Genomic DNA, 21,664 nt, shown 5'->3' on the forward strand with positions numbered 1-21,664 from the left:
AGTGGTACAGTAGACCTTCCCCCAACCACACATAATGTTGCCACAATGTTTCTGTTTCATTGCACCAACATTGTCGATAAAATACAACAGCATCACTATGAAAATGACAGCTGCATCCATTTGCATTTTTTAAACAAATGTGATTTACAACAGGAATAGTAAAATAAGACAGAAAAAGTAATCTATTCCTTCTGCACACCTACAGTACAACATTTTCATTTACTCAAAGGATCTAAGAGATAAGGCCTTTCGTAACTTCTATTCCTTAAGTTAAATGACTTTCCGTGGATGAGAACATTAGCACACGATTGCTCTGAAACATCTCCTCTGAGAGAGCTGATACCACAGTTTTTGAAAACAGTTAAAATTGAAACGGTAGTGAATGGTACTTGCAGAACCATTGACGACTGTTAAAACCTGATGTGCACTGAGCTTTCACTGAGCCAAATCACAGAAGGAACAAAAAAGGAAAACACAGTGACATGTTTTTTTCTGGCTGAAGGCTGTTCATTTCTTAACACTGAGTATTGTCATCTGAAGGCACTCCTCTTTGAGGGCCACCAGCTCAGTCTTGTACGTGCTGGGCTTGGCGTCGTTGTAGAAGCTCGGCTTCTTGGTGGACAGCGGCGTCTCCACGGTGATGGAGCCGCTGGTGACTGTCTCTGCCGCCGAGCCGCGGTTGAAGGCGTTCACGAGGGCAGTCAGGGCCCGGGTGACGTCGTGGCGGGCGCCCTCATTGACGAAGCAGTACAGGATGGGGTCGGCCACGCAGTTGAGGCTGGTGAGGGCCAGCGAGACGTGGTAGGCGGTGAAGAGGTCCTCCTCAAAGCTGCAGTCGCACGGCCTGAAGAGGAAGAAGACGCTCCGTGAGAGCAGCAGGACGTGATAGGGCGCGAAGCAGAAGAGAACGATCATGATCAGGCTGAGGGCCAGCCGCTTGATCTTGGCCTTCTCCTGCTTCTCGGTGGAGATGTTGCCCCGGATGGCGCGCAGGATGCCCCGGTAGGAGAAGAGCATGAGCACCCAGGGGAAGAGGAACCCCAGGAAGATGCGGTAGAGGTTCATGCCCGCCACCCACTCCTGCATGGGGTACTTCTCGAAGCAGAAGGTGTGGTTGAAGCGGTCCTTGAAGAGCTCGTCGTGGAAAAGGGGCGCCGAGTTGGCCACGATCTCGATCACCCAGACCACTGTGCTCACCAGCACCGCCGTCTTGACCCGGCGGATCTTGGCGAACTTCAGCGGGTGGGCCACGGCCAGGTAGCGGTCCACCGAGATGCAGCAGAGGAAGGCGATGCTGATGTAGATGTTGGTGTAGAAGATGAAGCCGAACAGCTTGCAGGACTCCTGCCCGTGGATCCAGTTGTCGTGGTGGAGGAAGTAGTCGATCCACAGGGGCAGGGTGGCGATGTACAGGAGGTCAGCGACCGAGAGGTTGATCAGGTAGATCCCCAGTTCGTTCTTCTGTCTGACCTGCATGTAGGCGGCCCACAGTGCCATGCAGTTGGCAGGCAGACCCAGGACGATAACAATGATGTACAATGTTGGCTGGAAAAGGTGGTCAATATTTGAGTCCACTTGGCAGAAAGAGATGTTGCACATTGTCCTGTCCATTTATCACTTTTGCTTCCTTTTTATATCTTTCAGAGCAACTTACAGTGAGTTCAAAAACCTCATCTTTTTCAAAATATGTGACATATTCTTGTATTCCAACTCAAGCCATTAAGAGACATCGTGATTTTGGCACCAAGCATGGACAGGCACAAGCCTGCACTCTACAGACACGAGGGCATTGGTGAAGAGCAGCAGTTAGAACGAACATTTCCTGGAGTGGCGTTTTAGGAGCTCCTGAAAAATACTTTCTCCTCAAGCCGAGCACTCTCACAAGGCGGGCTTGGGCATGGAGGCTCCTCAGTTGTCCTCCCCGCTTTTCATGGCTGCTTCTCGCAACTTTGCGGCAAAGAACTGAGAGGAGCTCTCTTACTGGCTGAGGGTCGGGCCCCTGCTCTCCTCTGCGGCTTCTGCAAGTCTGCCAGAGATCATCGGACGTTCCTGCTGTGGGAGGGCGGGGATGGCGAAGGAGCTATCGGGTATCAGAGTTAGCAGCTCAGGAGTCCCTCGCCATTTCGTTCCCATCTGAGTTCCCGCTGAAGGACATCTGAGTCGTCGGCCCGCGGCAGTGTTGTCTTACATCTGGCACCTTCTCTTTAACCCGTCTGAAAAAGAGAGACAGGAGAGGAATTACAGACACATTTGCCACAAGCTGCACAGGCTACAATATCACGGTTCCAGCGACGGAGCTGAAGACCCGTCTGTTCCGTGCGCTGTTCCGAGCTGCTTTACTGTCCCCAAAATGACCTAATCACTGCTGAGTGCTGCTCGTTAGGATTTCTGCACCAATTACCATCACGCATAGTTCATCATGCATGCATCCTGTACGCTAAACGCAATTTTATATAATGCACCTTAATACAGCAGGAAACCAGATGGAATATATGGAAAAAGCAATAACACTGCTAACACCATAAACCAATAATAACAGTTCAAACAAAAAGAGAAAGCTGTCTTCAATAAAACCAGAGACTTTTATCTCAGCAGAGGCTTAACCATTTAAAGTAACTCCTACTTACCACAGTTAATATTAACTGTGTTACTATTCATTTGATACTACTTTCTTTATCATTACTACTAATGACATAATTATTTGTGATAATATAATAATGCAGGCAAATACATAAATAATAAATGATAATGAAATGCCACTTGAGCATTGGATATGCTGAACATAATGAACCATATTATGTACATATTTATGTAAATATTATTGTGTGCATTTACACATTAAGTAAATCTATGTAACACATGGTTCCTCATTCCCTCATTTTAAGTCCAATGAAATTCAATGTTCAGAAGTACTACAACAAGAAAACCAGTTTGTACTGATATCAATTACTCAACTCCTTTATCTGTAAATTTGTAATTTACCTTGTACATCAAACAATAGTACTGGGTATATCTCCTATGTGAGGCAAGGTAACTAAACTGAAAACATAGTTACCTTAACCAGTACCTTAAACCAACATGTCTCTTTACTGAAAAAAAATGATGTGACAATATGTGACATTAAGGAGTTAAAATGTATCGAGAGCATCAAGAAGCCAAATATAGCCACAAAATATGCACAGAGAGTAGTTAAATTGCTGTGCCACAGCAGTGAGAGCGTCCTACTGTGAAGATAATGAAAGACACCAACCACCTGGCACTACGGTCCTTCAACTGCCAATAAGAAAGGGGCGCAGCAGACAGAAATGGCACTGAAAAACAAGCCGCTAACCACTGGTGTGGAAGACCCTGTTCAAAGGTCTCGCTGAGTTACCAGGCAGTCAGATCATGGGATGCACATCTCTGAGTTCACACTAATGGCAAAGGGGGAGGGGGGCAAGTTTTGTTGGTTCACTGAATGGGCAGAACAGCTTGGGCTATCCCAATAAAACATACTTATTCAGGGTAATTACGTCTCTGGGCAGGGATACGAAGTTTTACCTGGTACAGCCATTTCACAGAAACTGACTGGCACAAAATGAACCTCTATTAATAACTAGGTGTACCGTGGCATGACAATTTCAAGGAAAGTACTGCAACGTAACACAAAATGTACTATACAGTAATTTACCGTAATTACACTTCTGCAACTGTAATTTACCCAAGTAAATAACCACGCTGTACGAACTACGAAGACTCTTGCGAACCATAAAGACCAGGCAATGACTAACTATGGTGTTATTATGGCCAGTTTCTGACATCATAACACATAGTCAGGCATCAAATGGTTAAGGCATGATGTACAATGTAGTCATACTTTCATGCCATCACCACCAACAAAAAGTCTCAGACTGGTAAGAAAAGCCTTCATTATGAGGAGAGGCAATGAATTAATTAGTGCAGTGCTTGTAATAACTCACACTGATCAACTTTTGGCCACTACCTTTCCTGTGGGCGATGCATAATTTATTCCGAATATCCAGTGATTCAGAGGAACGCTGAGATGATAGAGTGTGACATGTTGAATGGAGCAAGAGCCCCGAGTGGGATTAAGTCTTCAAGTAAAAATACACAGAAAGGATTGACCAGTATGATCCACAGGAGTGCGGGATTGGCTGCCGGGAAATCAGCATCGGTGCGTTTCGCCTGGGAGGGGCTCTGAACACCCTCACCCTCGGCCCGAAATACAGCCGGGTGCTCGGCGGCAGGAGCAGCCGTAAAAGGAAAAACAGCGATGTCTCTGTGATCCTGGCTTCAGCCAGCAACCTCCCCCCGCACCCCAGCCACCCCCTCCTCTTCCCGGCTGCTGAATTTCCTTCAAAATCCCAAAATCCACACAAATCACCATCCACAGATCTACACGCTATAAATACACACATGGAACCAAAAACAAAGGGAAAAGATTCAAGTCTCCAAATTCTGGGTTCTAAATCTAAGTCTGTGCTCCGCTCACTGAATGGATTTACTAGTCATGTTCTTCCACATGGGTTGCTTATTCCTTACTGGTATTGAATTTGGGTACAGCACCCGTTCAGTCCTGTACTTTAGATTAATGGCAATATGAATTTCTAAATATCAAACATAAATGAAAACATACAAAATTCATTACACAACAGGCCATTATTATCTAACATAAGATACCATTTAAAAACTCCTAAGAGGGCTCCAGGGTAACCTGGAGCACAACCTGAGCCCAAGGTGAGCTGGGCTTGATCTGAGCTGTGTCATCAGACAAAGATGACCAGGACCCCACAGTGGCAGAACTAACTGGCTTCGTTATACCTGGGGTGGGGGGTGGGGTATGTTGGCAGGGGATGCTCATCTCACTGCAGCCAGGTAATATGTGAGGTTCTTACAAGTTACTCAGTGTAAGAGTAGCGTCTATCCCCCAATGAGTCCCAACTCCACTATAGCGCACTGTGTGACTAATGTGTAGTGCAGTGTGACAAATACCCGCTGGCAGCGTGCAAGTGTATTGGAGGATTGCATTCGCCTTACCTCAGCACTCCCGCCCTGCTGGTTGCCGTGATGAGATAAGCTTCATATACAACCAGCAATTCCAAAACAGGGTTTCATTATGGAGGAAAAAAAGCGTAGGGGTGAAATATGTTTTGTTGAGACAAATAATGTTTTGATATTAAAATCAATACATGCGACTGTTCTTGGCTGGAACTGAGCAGGCTCATTGCCAGCTGGTAGGATGGGTGGAGTGCCCCACTGAACCAGTGTTGAACAATCAAGATAAATAAGACAGGTTAACGCTAGATAAATACAAGCTATTTTGCAACACGTTTGCTATCTAAAATGAGTAGTGCAGTTAGATCCTGCTTAGAGAACACTATGTATCGCTTGCCAGCTTGCCGTACTATTTAAACAGCGCAGGCGTCTGAAATGGAGCTGATGCTAACATCAGCCGTGTTCCCAGCAGACAGACTTTAGCATCTCAGCTAACATGAGTCTGGAAAAAAAACATATTTTCTCCTTCCTGGTAATCTGTATCTCGTAGTGCATCGAAGGAGACCCCCCTGGGGTACAGTTATCAACCAAGCTGTTTGGCCAAACCATGTCGTGCTGAAGTGAGCATGTTCACTACAGTGTCACGTCAATACCATGCCAATCATGAACCAGTGTGTCTCCGATTGTGAGATTCTATGTTCAGGCCTACAGGATATATTAGGCCACATTTGTTTTGTTACATTTGCTTGTTTTTTGGTGTTCTGGTATTTAAGATGAGCTAACAGCATTTTTTCTGTTAAACATCAAACTTAGTTTTACTCCATTTAAATTGTATTAACTACAATATATATAACAGGAGAATATGTTACAAATGCGTCATACTTTTTTTGTTACCTAGCAATCAATCATTTTTGCAGTGATAGATTAATAACAGCTACAAAAACGCACGCCGAAAACCAGCGCGCACACTCACATTCTCTTTTCATATTCATCAAAACATGGACTCCAGTAGGGGCAATAGTTGCCCTGTCCGTCCTCTCTGATTTCATGTGGGCAGCTAGAAAGTTGCCGAGCAAAATGGAAACATAAATATTTCCACTTCCTCCTTCATCCTCTGCAATCCTAAGCAAACATGTTTTTTCTCCGGCGGAACGCTTTCCTCCGACGACGCGGACGTAGGCGACGGGAGAGCAGCTGACCTCCCACACTGCCGGGACATTTCCAGGGTGAGCTTCTGATGCAGGAGACAGAAAACCAAATGAAGTGCAAACTGTCATTTAAGGGCTGGCACGCAGTGCCCTCGCTAAGCGAGGCCGGTAAAAGAAAAAAACCGATGCGGCAGCAGTCACCCGCTGGCTTTTAAGATGATATCTGCGATCCCGCTCCATTCCTCTTCCCGATCTGTCGGGTTATCTCATTATGTCTCTTTGAGACGCGTGAAGCAGGGAGCAAGCCGCATGCTCATGTCTGGCGCAGGCCTTTCGTTCCAGAATTCAGCTTCAATTCAAATTCAGTTCTAGGGGCGACCAGCGCTAGGGTATTGCCGCTGTATTATCACAGGGCGTTTCACTGTAGCACTGTGACACTAGGATGAAAGGCAATCACCAGCAATTTTACATCACAGCCAGGTTTTGCCAGTGTGCTCTGACAGTGCCAGGGGAAGAGTCTGTAAAAGTCCTCCGTTTATTGACACACGTGTGAGAAGAGACAAGATAAAGAGCCAGGGAAAGCATACATCGTCCATGGGGAAACAGGTCTATTTATGACACAGGCTTCAGCCATATGTTTGCAAGTCATTGAGGTGAAGATACGATTCATGAGAGTGATTCATGGCCTTGCAGTCGTCAGCTTGTGATGATGAATGTGGATTACATGGAATTGTTTGCATAAGATAAACACACGGGCAAACTCGACAGGATCCGAAGACAGTCTCGATAAAATAGAAATTGTTCTTCCTTGAGTCCAGTGGTTGTGTAAACATAGTTAAGCTTGTGCAGGATGGTCTATTCAGAGAGCGAATACCTCAGAAGAGAAGACCACCACGGTGCGTGTGACAAGTGTGTGTGTGTTTGTGTGTGTGCGCGCGTGTGTGTGTGTGAGTGTGCATGCAAGTTTGTGTGTTGAGGCGATTACAAGTGGGACGACAGGGCCTCTGAAGTCCAAAAGAGACAACAATCTGCGCTTATCACTCGGCTGACTCATGCCGTGACTTTTGCAGTCGCAGGGTTTTCTTATTGATATCACACCATGGTCAGAATGCAGTGAGGGACAGAACAAGCTTTATTAGGGTCCTGTCACATGGTGGCTGAAAGCAACGTTGCCTCTTACACTCTTTGACTCAGGCTCAGCACTAGGAGAAAATATAGAGGGGCGCAATTACAATCCACAGGGGGGGCACAAAACATCAAATCTAAAACACAATAAATTGTCCATCTGGGGGTGCAATGCACCCCTAAGCACTACCGTAGTGCCGGCCCTGCTTTGACTGTGTGCCCGCTGTATACCGCCGACCTTCCAAACCCGTTCCAGAGCCCCTGAGTGGGTGGCCACCCTGGTGAGTCCTCACCTCTCCCTGTAAAGTCACAGCTCTAATCCCAGGCAGGATTAGGGCCTTGAGCAGGAGGGTAAATATCAGCTACTTAGTTATTGATGTTGCGCGCCACCACTCTCTTTCAAGGCGCCGTCTGGGCACACTTCTTGGCGGGGTCGGCGGAGGGGGGCGGTGTTGGGGGGGGGGGGGTAATTGTGTTGGAAGCTTTTCTCCTGTTGTTGCTCGTTATTTATTTATCGCCGAGCAGCGGACGAGGCTGCCAGACTGGAGTGGTGCTTGCAAGGCTGAGATGGATTACAGCGAGGGGGCCGGGAGGCAGGGTGGTATGAGCTGTGAGCTCTCCTCTGCAGACAGCCGGCAACAAACCCAAACCATAACATTACATATAACATTATTTTCATTAGAATCTCGATCTAGAACAACTTACACTTGGTATGTACATTACATAGGTTACCCTTTTTTATCCATTTATACAGCTGGATATTTACTGAGGCAATTTTGGGTTGACTACCTTGCCCAAGGGTACAAAAGCGGGGCTTGAGCGGGGAATCGAACTGGCAACCTTTCGGTTACAATCCCTGCTCCTTACCACTGCGCCACACCGCCGCCATAACATTTGCTCTTGGTTATGTAAGGAGAAAAAAAAAAGCACGGCCACTAACCGATGAAGCGTGCTGTGAGTGACAGGAGCTGTGCTGGTGTCGTTTAGCATGTGCTGAAGAGCGTGACTCTCCGCTGACAGGCAGAGAGGCTTGGCCCACTGACAGCGCTTGTTATGTCACGCCTCGTCGTGTCACGCCTCGCCGTGACCGTGTCAGCCGCGTACCTGCTTGTCCTGTGACAGCTCGTCAAGACGCGGGCCCAGCTGCAGATCGCTGCCTCTGATTACACCTGTTATTTTAGCTCCTAGCACTTCTCGAGAGCTATCTGACCGGGCTGCCATTGCGTGTGCACGCAGGCAGTTTGCCATTGGCTGGAAAATGACAGGGCTTGTCTGGGAGACGTCTTTGCGGCTTCTGCGTGCTTTAAATTCCGAGGGCTGTAGTTATGACCGGAATGACGGAATCCAGCTCACGACGGGGAGAATCTTAAAGAATGCGATCACACACAACTTACTTACCTACAATTACACAGAAAATGCTGAGTGTGGATAAAATAAGATGCTCGATCAAGTGAGCTTTTCTTACTCAACACTGCACCAAAGGGAGTCAACAAAGTCATTTCTTTAAGGAGATAAATGCTCAAAATGACCAAGTGACTCAGAACTGAGCAGGATACACTAAGGTTCTCTGTCAATACGCAAGGCATATACGCCTCTTACATTAAAACAGGATGGCTGTATGATAGGGGGACAAACAATGCAATTACACAACCAATTAAACAAGTGGTTGCCATGCGGTATGACGGGGGAGGGTGGTTATAGCATAAGGAGTGGCTACGAGGTAGGAGGACAGCTGTGGTTGGAGGAAAGATAGTGATGGATGACATCAGTCACGATGCAGGTCAAGCAGACTGTCAACTCTGGTTGAGCCCGTGGTTTTAAAAAGTTTTGTTTATTTGTAAAAAAAGAGAGCAGCAGTGGGTTGAGTGACAAGCTGTTGCAATTTCTGAAGGAGAGTGACCGCAGCACAAGGGGAAAGCAGCCAGGAGGCCCATTCCTGGCCGCACGAGTCCCGTCTGTTTGCGTCCATCGTTTGATTTCTCGTTAGCTTTCCCAGACCTCTCCTGGCCTCCACCGAAGCAGTTTCTCAAGGGGGGAGGGGGAGGGGGGTTGTAGGCCAGCAGAGCAGGCGTGTTATCGGCACTCCCAGATCAAAGCCGGCGAGCACTCTGAAACGAGGAGGCAGGGATTTCCACTCACGCCCTTTGGCAGTGCGTTATCTGCTCATTGCGCAGTGAAAAGTCTCACTCGGTCCCTATTTTTAATCCATCGGTCCACCAACACCCAAACTGTAAATAAGAACAACGGCAATTTAGGATGTTCTCATCATTCGTCACCGATCTAAATATGACTACGCTATAATGTAAGAATAATTACGAAAAAAAAACCGATAATATTCTCATTGTTTTGCCGCAGTCTTCGCTGCTCAGGGAGCGTGCTTGGTTTGATGTCGCCAGTCAGATAGACTCAGATTCTCCAGTGATACCACCCCCACCCACAGAAATCCTCTGGGCTGTACTTCCACCAGCCATTTCTCAGCCTGCCAAGTCCACAGACAGGAGAGGCACCCGAAGGGGAGTGACCCTGACTGACAACTGTAATGAGTAGAAGAGGAAAAGAGCAGGATGCTGACAGATGAGGCCCTGACATACTGTGGTCATTAAAGACTCCATGAAACTTCCCCATCAGAAGCATAGGAGGTGTCCATGGTCCTGGTCAATTCATAAATCTCGCTCTCTCAATAATTCACCTTCCATTGCATATTTGGCATAAAAAATTAAAATCAAATCAAAAATAAAACGCATTGCATCCATGTTAATTAATGAGTCAATGGACAATATAACCATTCATAATAGGAGTATTAGTTCAGTGTGCTCCCAAGAAATGGACAGAGGTGAGTTGCTTAAACAAGCAGGTAAAGAGAAAGTTCTGCATGTTTATTTCTACCCATTCACTGGCTTCCAGTCACTCAAAAAAAGTTTAGAAACTTAAATATGTTTTCCCTTTTTCCCCTGCTCTGCGGGTTCATCAGCCAATGCTTACTAGAGTGGATAATTTAATAGATACAATTGTCTTCTCCAATATCAAAGACTGCTCTTCACAGAATTATGAGGTCAGTGTGGGGGAAAAAAAAACCCTTTTAATTATGCACCTTTCAACAATACGTTTATTGGCAAACAGTTCAGTCATCCAAATACAGGCACTATGATTAAAATCAATGACAGGATTAGCGCTACATGTGTCATGTCATTTACCAAATGTGTCCCTGCGGCTTGGAAAACGGCAATACAATGACGGGTATACATCATTGAGGTTAAGCCTGTTAATCACAGAGAAGTCTCACAGTCTCTCCCGTATCTAGACATTTCACTGAATCTAACCATCGATTGCCTGAAACGTGTGGACAACTTTTGGAGAACGTATTGAGAGGGTTAATGCAACACATACAGGTTGTGACATTAGTGAGGTTTAAATAAGGTGGATTTCCAAATTCCACGGTTTAAAGAAGGAAGTGAATTTGTCTTTATATTTTATTTTAAAGTGTCTTTAAATAACAACTGTATGCTGACCTTTAATTCTGAAAGCTGCTCAGATTTATCAGTTAACAGAAATGCCTTTCAAGTACTACTGTCATGTTCACCTTTTCATCTTATACAGTACTTCTTACTTCCTTTGGAATATTGGGTCTTCACCTGTGACGCCTTGTGGTACCATATCACTACTCTCTTGAGTAAACAGACATAGATAAGTGATGCAAAAACGTGCATAAAATTTGTATAATTTATTATCAGTCTCTAAATGATGTCTTTTGTTCCTGCTGTACTCCAAGTAAATGATTGTGCTTGCTTGTGCCAATGCATTTCGAAGGCTGACACGCAAGTAGGCCGATACATCCCATAATAATGCCACACGCTTATGCGACCAGTAATCTCCATTGTAGTTGTGTAATTAAATAATTGAATGATTGACTTTTATAATTATCTGTCATTTGTCCTAGATGTTGTCTTCGTACAGCTCTTGGCTATGAAGTGCTCCTGTGCATTGTCTAAGATTACCCTTGAAAAAGGTTTACTGCCATTGGGGTTTTCTCGTCTCTGTCATGTTTTCTATTTTTGTCCCGCGCTTCTACGGGACACAACGGCAAAATACCTACCTGGGCTTCAAACCAAACACAGTCAAAACAAGCCGCAACTGACACTACACACTGCTTTCCAAATCCGAGATTAGTAAAGTTAGAGGTGGGATGTTGTATCACGGGGCCATACAGGTGAACAAAAACAAGACTTAAAAACAGCACCTGCGGTGAACTGAGCTCTTCTGCGGTCTGGGCCCTGGGGTTATTTACCTGAATAAACAGATCTAAGCAATCTAAGATCCAAGCAATCATAGGTGAGTGCAAATCTAGTCTGACAAAAGAATCTGCCAATCTGTTTTAACAACAGTTAAACAATACATAACCAGAACATCACTATGGACACCGCTGTAAAAAAAAAAAAAAATAATCATAATAATGCACGTATGAGGGTTTATGAGAAAATGGAGACTGTTCGCAGAAAAGTGTGTCACATGACAGTCAGGCTGTGTATACTGGCGCAAGCAGTTGTGGGTGTGCCGGGTGACAATTCTGCCGCCTCCGCTTAATATCACTGACATCTCTGCGGAGATCAAACAGCAGCACATCAATAGCACTAAAGCAAAGCAGCCATGTGAGTAAATATAATTTCATTCCGTGGTGGGAATATGAGTGGGAAAGTGCTCACTGTTTAAACCCAATTATCAAAACAACACAGGAAATGAGGGACCTGAAATCTAAATGGGGCTTTCAAACTGATTACCCAATCAGTGCATGGCTCCAGGCAAACATCCTGCTTTTATTTATTGTTGATGAAAATCATTTTCTTTGTGAATGCGGATGGTAAATATTGCTTTCGTTTCTGCTAGTGTAAAATATATACGGGACTGGCCTCTGTCCAGACTTGATTTCAGTGCGCCAGTTAGTCATATTGTTTGGAGTGAGTGTCATTATCTGTTACACTGGATCTAAATCATTCACTCATAAAACACGTTAAGTTTCTATTGCTGTAATTTCCAAACTATGAAAACGACCATATTATAATGGAAATAAATCATCATTCCTATCCAGTATTACCACAGTTAACTTTGTTTGCATGGTTTACTTGTCCTATCAACAACACATTAACAGATACCTTAGCAAGAAAAATATAATCATAAAGGAAAACAACTTTTCACTAACATTGCCCTTACAACCTTCCACAACGTCCAAAAGTTTCCTTGTCTTCTGTTCGATACATGCGGTGGATATTACATCATTGGAGAACAACAGATTTCACAAACATAAACTGGGTGACCCTCTCTGCTCTACAACTTAATGAACAATAAATACCCATTTAAGAAAAATACAGAGTCCCTTCAAATAGATTGCACAGATCTCTTGTTGAATAAATACCACCATGTTATAATATCTGCAGCACCGTGCTTGTAGGAATGCAGTTTAGCAGCACGGTGGAATTTTAAAATGGAACAGTAATGGACATGACAGTGACAATGCTTGTTCGTTGGCCCTGTGATTTGAGCACCCAGCATTGTAAATTCACTGCTCTTAGATGCCTCTCTTCACAGAATTGAGAAATTTGAGATGGGCTCTGAAATGGCCCAGTGCTGAGTTGGGGGGTGGTGCTCTGGTGTGCTGGTACACTTGTACATCAAGCTGCTTCCTGCCACAGATACTGCAATAAGCCACAACCAGCAGTTGCACTAGGGTTTTGGTGAAGGTGGAAGTCACTGTTGTGCTGTCAATAATTCAGCGGTTCATGTGGTGCAATCAACAGAGAGATTGGTGATCTTTTCATCTAGCTGTACACAAATAGGTTAAACAGCTACAGAAATGGTCTTGGTCTGGTCTAGTTTCAAATGTCAATTCCTTCGTGCTTATCCCCATTGTAACCACAGTCTCTGCCTCTCCGAACAGTTTACAGTCTGCCGCCATACTGAAGATTATTTAAGCTTATTTTTATATGTTGACTCCACTGACACCATGAGCCTGAGGGTTTGTTTGTCTCCAACACCAGTCCAATGCTAGCAGAGCAACCAATTCGCTTTCCCGCAGGAGCCACTGTCCCTCAGACAACGGTGGAACGAGACATCAAACTTTGCAATTATGTTTCCCACGGCCGATGCTGAAGTCTCGACAGAACATAGGCTAACATGCGTCACTGACGGGGTCAACTTTTAGCCACTTTACGACGAATCTCACAAATTATGCAACTGTTCCACAGACGAGTCGCATAACTGAGGTTTCTAACCAACAAAAAGCAGATGTCCTTTTAATTTGTAATCTGCATTTTCCTGTGCATTCTTTCCTAATTTGTTATTTACCCAGCTGCGTTCATATTCTCCTCTTTGCATTGTATACACAAACACCATGTCTCAGATTCTCAGCGATTATTCCATCCAGAGATAGCTGGAGCAGATTCAAGTCTTTTGTATGGAGATGAGCGTGGCTGTTGAAAAGCAACCTTGCTCATAAGACTATTCATGTCACTCATAACAGGGTATATGCTTTGGCTTTTAAAGAAACATATACTTAAAAGTCCATTTTGAGAAAGATACGCTGTGGGAGCAAAATATGGCTGTAAACAAGGGTTATCAACCTGGTAATTTGCCCTTGAATGAACACAGTACGCAAGTGAAAAATTAAAATGGTTTACCATAAATATCTTTATTTTGGCCACAGTGGTGTGAGGTGCAACAGCAGGGCAAAAACCCTATAATGAGCTCTGCACTGCTGAGCTGCCCATGTAGTGTTTTTTTCTCACAAAGCACCTGGTGACCTCACACTGAGAGCAAACACGACATAAATGTTCCTCTGGAAGGTGATTGATGTCCAATGGTATTTTCACATGTTTAGAAAAATTCCATTTGAAAGCACACTTAAGGTTTTTCAGGCGCAGAAGTCTTGACAGCCCTTAGAGCAACCAGCAGCCACCATGCTCAGAAGACGTGACATTTTGAGCGAGCTAGCAAATAAACTGGATTCCGCTGATTGCAATCTTTTCTTAAGAATGAAGGGGGATGAGAAATAGCGGAGAACAGCCTTGGGGCAGCTGAAGTGACTGTGGAAAAGAGCTGTTCTGGGATCAGTGTATGAGAAATGTGGTTAACCACATGAGCTGAGGGACAAACCAGAAGCCTAGACCCTGGAGCTATTTGAAACAATGGCCATTAAATATAGCATTCACAACGTCCTTCATGAGGTTATCTCTCTTGTGACCGAACAAGAACAAAAAGAGCAAAGAAAACTGGAAAGAGAGTTGATCAACTGATGGAAAGTGGAAATCAAACATTTAAAAAAGCTTGCCTTACCAGTAGAAAACAGTGCTAATACAGTTTTGGTTAGATTTATGATTGAACAATCAAATATGTTAAATATTTGGAGTGGGCCTGTACCGATAACGCTCATGTCTACATTGACATCAATATAGGGCTGTCCCGACTACCATTTTTTGGGCTCCAGAGCTTCTGTAGTAATCAACAATGAATATTCGAAGCTTTGGTCAGGGGGGGGTTGGAGTTGGAGGGGGACTGAAGGCTGAGCATGATTGGGGAAGGACTCAGCCGGATATTTCTCCATTCTTGCCTGAGATGGACGGCATAGTGCTGCAACACGTGTCTTTCGGTTTAATTAAAGGCATTCATTTTTAAGGATTCTGTTATTCTACAGTATTGTTGTTTGTATTGTTATATGTTAATAAAAAAAAAACATTTTCCAAAAGGTTTGGTGTGTTTTAGGCATGTTTATAATCCCAAGGGGTTTGGTTGAACAAGGTCCTATCCATGCACTTTTTTTTCTTATCATGGACCTACATAAATTCTCATAATAATAGGCTCCAAATCCGAGACAAAGCCTGACAAAGTGCTGTGAAACAGAAGTGCAGAAACACCATACTAGCTCCAACAAATTAAAGATTTATATTTATAAGACTTATATTTACTTATAATTTCTTATTTGTCATTTCTCAGTACTCGCATACATTGAAACAGAATTTGTCCTCTACATTTAACCCATCCTATACGCTCGCCGGACTCTTACGGAGCCGCGGTATTTAAAAATGGTCGCATGCCCCACTGGAAGCATAGACAAGCATGGCATCACTGCAGCTAGCAGGTTGACAAACTTAGCTAGTGGTTGGTCGAAACCACACAAGAATGTGCTGACAAAATGTATTTTGCAGTTCGCCTTTATTGATAGCCTACATTTAGCAAAAAAAGAGAAAGAAACGAATATCCGAATAGTCTAATATTTGGGTCCAGCTTTACATCAATAAACATCAAATTTAAATAAAAAGGAAATGCATTAAGTTTAACCTACAGTAAAACCCTAAAAATGCAGTCTGACTTCATCACTTACCCCACCAATACAAACAAAATCATAGCTCATCTGGTAAAATCTGGTAAGGTCATTAACACTTACCAATCTATGTCCTAGTTAAACAATAACAATCAACAATCACCAAACCCATAATTGTGTAACAGCATCAAATGTAAGTATTTAGATCATTTTAAAAAACACACAGAACGGGCTTTACCAACAATATTGAACTACTGTGGCAGTTAGCTACCTGACTAAAAAAAAATCACTTTAAGTAATACACCCCTCTCTGAGACTTGCTGCTTTCTTTTCTTTATAATATCCATGGAAGAACACGAAATCTTTACTGATCCAATAAGGCTTGATCTCTTGCATCATATTCCTAGTGGTACTTAAGAGTGAGAAAATACGTAGTTTCAAATTGTCTCAAACCATTCAAAGTTCTTATATTGCTGTTCTACACGATAGCTCAAGAGATTCCCTTAAATATTTGCACTGTCGTACACAATAAAATCAAAATGTGCAAATAGTTGTCAATTTCATTTGGTATATCAATATCACTTTGAGTCATTGATATGGATGTCTGCTCCCGGTGAATACCCAGCCGTTTCCTGGCTCACACTCGATGACAGTATCCCTCCTTTCCCCTCACGCCTGAGTAGTTTTGCCGGTGCTGAAATGCCTGCTCGTGTCGTGTCTGCGAGGCTGGCCGAAACCCCCGTCGCGGGTGCTTTCCTGAAAGGCGGCCAACATCTCGAGACCCCTCCATCGAGGGGGGCAGGAGCGCTGGGACACCGGCCAGATGCGCTTCTGAGCGCTGATAAGACAGGACATAGTGGCTGTTATCTCCCTGTCATTTGACGAGTGCACGGCGGCCAAGGGCGAGTCAAAAGGGGACGACATACAGGGGTGGCCGACACCAACCGGCTTGTGAGAGGACCAACGAGGACCCCCCTGGAGAAGGTACACAAGCGTCCCCGGGTGACGACAAACCCACCCTTGGACAGGAAACAATGTCATAATTAAGGAAGCTCGGGAGGGAGAACAAATGCAGGCCGGACAAAGGCCAGGGGACTCCAGCTAACCTGGAACATGTCGTCCATGTTTCTGCTGTTTGATCAACTGCCCTCAGAGGATTAACCACCGAGCCACAAAAAAACCATGCTGACTCCTTCAATCTGGCGCTCCAGGATAGCATAGTACACTTTGATATTGTTAATTTGCTTAGCTAACATTTTTACGGGTCACAAAAGTTTATTTATTTATGGAACCAATTTGTTCTGCTGTGGTTTTGTATGCTTTGTTTTGCTGCTGTATTTGTAATTCCATTCAGGTGAATATGAGGTGCACCTGAGATTTAATTGGTGGAATGTTCTGTCCACTGCCAGACTCTACTTAAATCCTTGCATCAAGCTGCACTCTATTCTACACAGGTAATTAAATTCTAAACTAATTAATTCAGCATATCCTGTTTATAAAATAGATTAAATGTTTTTACTGTTTTTAATGTTATAATTGACAGTCAACAACTGCATAGCTGCCAGCATTGTGTAGCTCAATTGCTGTATTGTGACAGCAACTTTTTGTGTGTTTAGCCTTTTCCCTAATTGGAAACTTGCACTGAATAAGCAAGAACTTGGCATTTCTATAGAATTTCACAACAGGTTTGTACACCTCAGTCTTGAATGTCTATACAATCACTGAAAAATGCAAGTGAGATGATATGTGAGCAAGTTAAGGCAAAGCGCTATTGTACAGCAAGTGGAAGGGCAAAACGGTCACACCAGAGGCTCCTCCTCTGGGTGACTGTGTGTGTGTGCAAGGGAGCCAGCGTACCTCACTGTTCCAAACAGCTGCTCGTGCATGACAAAATCAATACCGAATGTTGCCCCAGCACAGGAGTCATTTCAGGTCTCTGCCTCTGACCTCCGGGGTGACTTCCTCCTCTTTCAGATCGGAGCACCAACACGCGGCGGCCTCTCCACCACCTTCTTCTCGAGTTACGCGCGCACCTCGAGCGCTCATCTATCAGAGCGGGGTGGTTCGGATGACTCCCGGGAGAACAACCCTGTCCCCGCGTGGGATTCTGAGAAATATTTTCCTTGTGATTTATCTCATATTGTTTGACTCAGGATGTGTACACAGATGAGAAGCGGCGTTTGGTCGCGCGCCAAGCGGACTCATGTTGACAGCGGAACGCCGGCGTTGGGAGTCGCGCTCCTGTTACTTAAGCAAATAGCCGGTGTTTTGTTTGGGCTTAGGTAAGTCCAGGACTAAGATCTCTCGGCAAATAGCGATCCCGCTGAAGTGAAAACACATCTTAATGGACCACATGTTCAAAAGGAGATATGAGGCTGTATTGCGTTTCATATCAAACACTTACGCCACATTGTCCTCAGCTGAGTGGCCTTCAAGGTCAGGGTGGAACCGCTCTGAGCCTTTAGGTCCAAAACTCCAACCGGCTTTAATGTGTTCTTTATCTCTACTGTTCCCACATGCACGCTCAGTGAATACTGGCAAGTAAATTGTGGTGAAATCTTTCGGTTGGACGTACGGTAGCAAACATTAACATATCAGGCTTGCAAGCTCTGCTGACTTATTGCGTGTTTGATCGGACCCAGAAATCCCTTTTCCCAGGGTTCAGTTCCATAGCAGACATCCTTCAAAAGTTCAGATTGCACGTCATATGGTAACAGATAAGGTAAAGCACAGATACTGTTTCAGAGGTGACATAAAGAAAAACAGGCAACTACCTGTCCGAGGAGACAACAACTGGGTGTACATATTGTAGATTTCCTCACTCCAGAATGATGCAAAGGCCATCGCCTATCTGACAACAGCAATTCTGTACTCACTCTAAGGTTTAAACCACTGTCTGCCTTAGACAGGAATGTTCACAACTCACTCTTTATTTCATCACTTTCATATATATCTTTCAGTGCATAGGCCTAAATACTTTGACTGACCAAGACCCGATTCATAATGAGGGTCTTTGTTCACAACATCATGCTCTCATGTTCTGCATAGCACACGTTCTCCTTTGGGGGTCATCATTTCACAGTCTATGACACTGCTCATTTTTTTCAGAAGTGCTGCTCCCAAAATGCCAGCACATTATGTACGTTTTCTTTCAGGACGCTTAGATGCAAAGGTTTGTAATGTAATACGGTAAACTTCTTTGGATTAGTTCAACGCTGACCACAAATAAAATGTCAGCCAACATTTTAGTGGGAGAAAAGCCACGGAGACCTGGCCTCTTTATTCAAGGAGCTTTATTTCACATGATTAAGTCCACCTGATACTGGCCTGCAAACAACACACCACATTACAGGCACACTGGAAACCAGTGTTTTCTCACTGCTATTTCAAAGGAAGGGGGGGGGGGGCAGCGTTGTTGTGTTGTTGAGAAGGCTGGAAGTGACATCCTGGGATTTCTTTAAACAAAATACTTACTTTTCAAATTCTTGCTGCATCACGCTGCATACTTTTATGATGCGGTGCATATTCTGTATATAAATTCTAATTTTAATCTAATTTTAGAATTTATATTAAAAAGAAGAAGCCACCCAGTGCCCTGACATGTTCATTTATACCTGTGTTTGTATATAGACACTGTAAAACGTTCAAATAAAAAGGAACTCACTTGGTAAGGAAAAGGAACTCACCATTTGCACAACTGGTCTCTTGTGACATGCTAGCCTGCAGTTGTCTGTGGACTTAAAGTGACAGACAGCGGTTACTACGATTAATAAGGGGTTTTCAAGGGTAGGGAAACAAGTTTCTTTCACTGTCCGGATGCAGGTTTCTGTGTGTCTGACAGCTGTCCCAGCAAATCTTCAAGGCCTAAAAACTGAGCTGAACACTGGACTTCCACAGACCCCAGAGGCCTGCTGGGAATGACCCCCCCCCCCCACGCTATCAATCACACAACAACAAACGGTGACCAGCAAGGATCCCGCAGGCTTCTAATCAAGGAGAGGAGGAGAGGAATGTCCTCCTTTCTTTCTACGAAAGGGTGGAAGTAAAGAAAACAGGATGGCGACTCTAAAATAGAGCACTCTGATTATTCATTCATCACCACAGATCTGCACCAGAATACTGCAGGCTATGCCCTATAGATGTCCCAACTAGCAACAATTACAGAGGCAACTAAGGTTTATTTTTTCCTGTTGGGCAGAAGGTGCATGACAAGACAAAAGGGATGAGGGTATCATGTGTATCTGTAAATATTTATCCAGCAAGTGATTTGTTTTCCAGATAATGAACCACACTACTCCCATTAACTATATCTGTTGATGATGTCATAAGCAAAACTGAATAAGGATAAATAACTGCCCTTGGTGTTAACGGTAAATTTTCGTAGACCTAGGAGTGACAGTTTAGCAATTAGGGATTATTTTCTGTTCATGTTATATCAGAATATACAAATATTTTTGCTGCACTGGTTTTCCATACTGTTTGTTGATCAGGACACAGCACAGTAGCTTATCAAATATAGGCCTGTATTGTACGATAGGCCTACACTGTACAAGGGAGGCAGTGAGTTGCCTGTTACTGTTGACAAGTCGACCGGCTGCAAATTAGAGTTTGCTTCACTGAAAGATCTGACAGCATGAGTATTCACGTTTACGATTAGACCTGTTGCAGCTAGGTCACGCGTGAATACAAGCAGTCATGTAACACTTCTGTTTCACAGCTCAGCATTTTGGGCATGTAATCATCAGTGACATCTTTTCTTCTCTTACACCCTATGCCTTCATGCGTGCGGCCGAGATAACAAGCACAGCATAGTTACAGTGGTAGCAGCGCTAGAACCGATTGTGTTGTGCAAACATTATTCCCTTCATGAAAGGAAGCCGATAGCAGAGGCTCTCTCCTCTCTGCTTCTCCCCGCTCAAGATTCCGCCCCCAGATGTGAAATGTGATGTAAAAAGCTGTGGTGCACACCAATGATATTTTTCATGATTTTAATCAGCTGATTAACACTTCTGTGTAAGTATTTTGCTGCACTCTGTATATTTTTTCACAGAGGAGACCCGGACAAAGGCGGATTTGTGCCTTGGGTCGCGGGGAAGGGGGGCTGTCGGAAAAGCTGCCCCGGCATACCCCCTGCCCACAGCCCTCTGATCGCTACTCCCATGGCACAATTTAAACACTTCCCCCCAGTATCTGTTTTATAACAGCAATTAAACTCAGATTAAAAAACAGGAGAAAGTGGGATGGAAAGAGACCGGGAAAGCAGGGGAAGTAACATCCAGTGAAAAACACTGTCCAGGAAAAACAAGAAATCTCGTAAAAAAAGAAAAAAAAAAAAAAGGTCACACTGACACACAGCTGCGGCGTGTTATCTAACAATCGATCATTCCTTTTAAGACAAACATGTTTTTGTTGGTGTTTTGTGTCTCCGAGGTACGCAGGCCATGAGGATGGAGGACCAAAAAAAAAAAAAAATGACACGCTGATTTTATCCGGGGGGGCTCCGGTCTTTTCTGGAAGGCTGGCCGCCTCGCAGAAGGTGGGTCACTCTCGCAGGACCAGGAGGTGCAGGGACGCATTCTATATTTAACGGCTGCCAGGGAGAAAGGTTGATGGCCAATTTGCAACACGCTCGGATCGTGGCTTTTACGACAGCGCCTCAGAGCTGAGGTGGGGTGGGGGGGGGAGAATTCAATTTGGCGGCAACGGGGGAGGAATGAAGACGGATGGGCGGCGCGCCAGGCGGGATGTGGCCGAATCCATCACGTTGCCGCAACGCTGTTTCCGCCGGCCCTGGCAAACCCCCCCCCCTCCCCGGCAAGCTCATCACCGCTTCTTCCCTTTATGTCACCCGTTCCGAGGCTGACTGAAAGCACACATGCTTCAGACTGACATCGTCTTTAAACTAACTTTACTCCCCGCAGTCTCCCCGGGTAATAAACCGAACTAGCGGCGTGGCTCGCGTCGATCGGTGTGCAGAGGTTTGCATTTCTGCTTTTTTTTTTTTCTTTTTAAAGAAGAAACAGCCTCTGTTTCCTGTGCACCTGGGTCACTTGCAGGTCAACAGATCCACCAATTTAACTTCCTATTT

General features: G+C 44.6%; 1 protein-coding gene across 1 annotated transcript in view; it reads right to left on the minus strand.

The window, feature by feature from the left end:
- Positions 1-249: 249 nt before the first annotated feature.
- gpr4 (G protein-coupled receptor 4) overlaps positions 250-21,664 on the minus strand; it is a 28,518-nt gene continuing 7,103 nt past the window's right edge. Inside the window, exon 2 of the mRNA XM_036537207.1 lies at positions 250-2,213. Within this exon, the coding sequence (XP_036393100.1) occupies positions 508-1,611 (1,104 nt within the window). The 5' untranslated portion in view covers positions 1,612-2,213 and the 3' untranslated portion in view covers positions 250-507. The remainder of the gene's footprint in view (positions 2,214-21,664) is intronic.

This window comes from Megalops cyprinoides, chromosome 9, assembly GCF_013368585.1.
Source record: "Megalops cyprinoides isolate fMegCyp1 chromosome 9, fMegCyp1.pri, whole genome shotgun sequence".
Classification (NCBI taxonomy): domain Eukaryota; kingdom Metazoa; phylum Chordata; class Actinopteri; order Elopiformes; family Megalopidae; genus Megalops; species Megalops cyprinoides.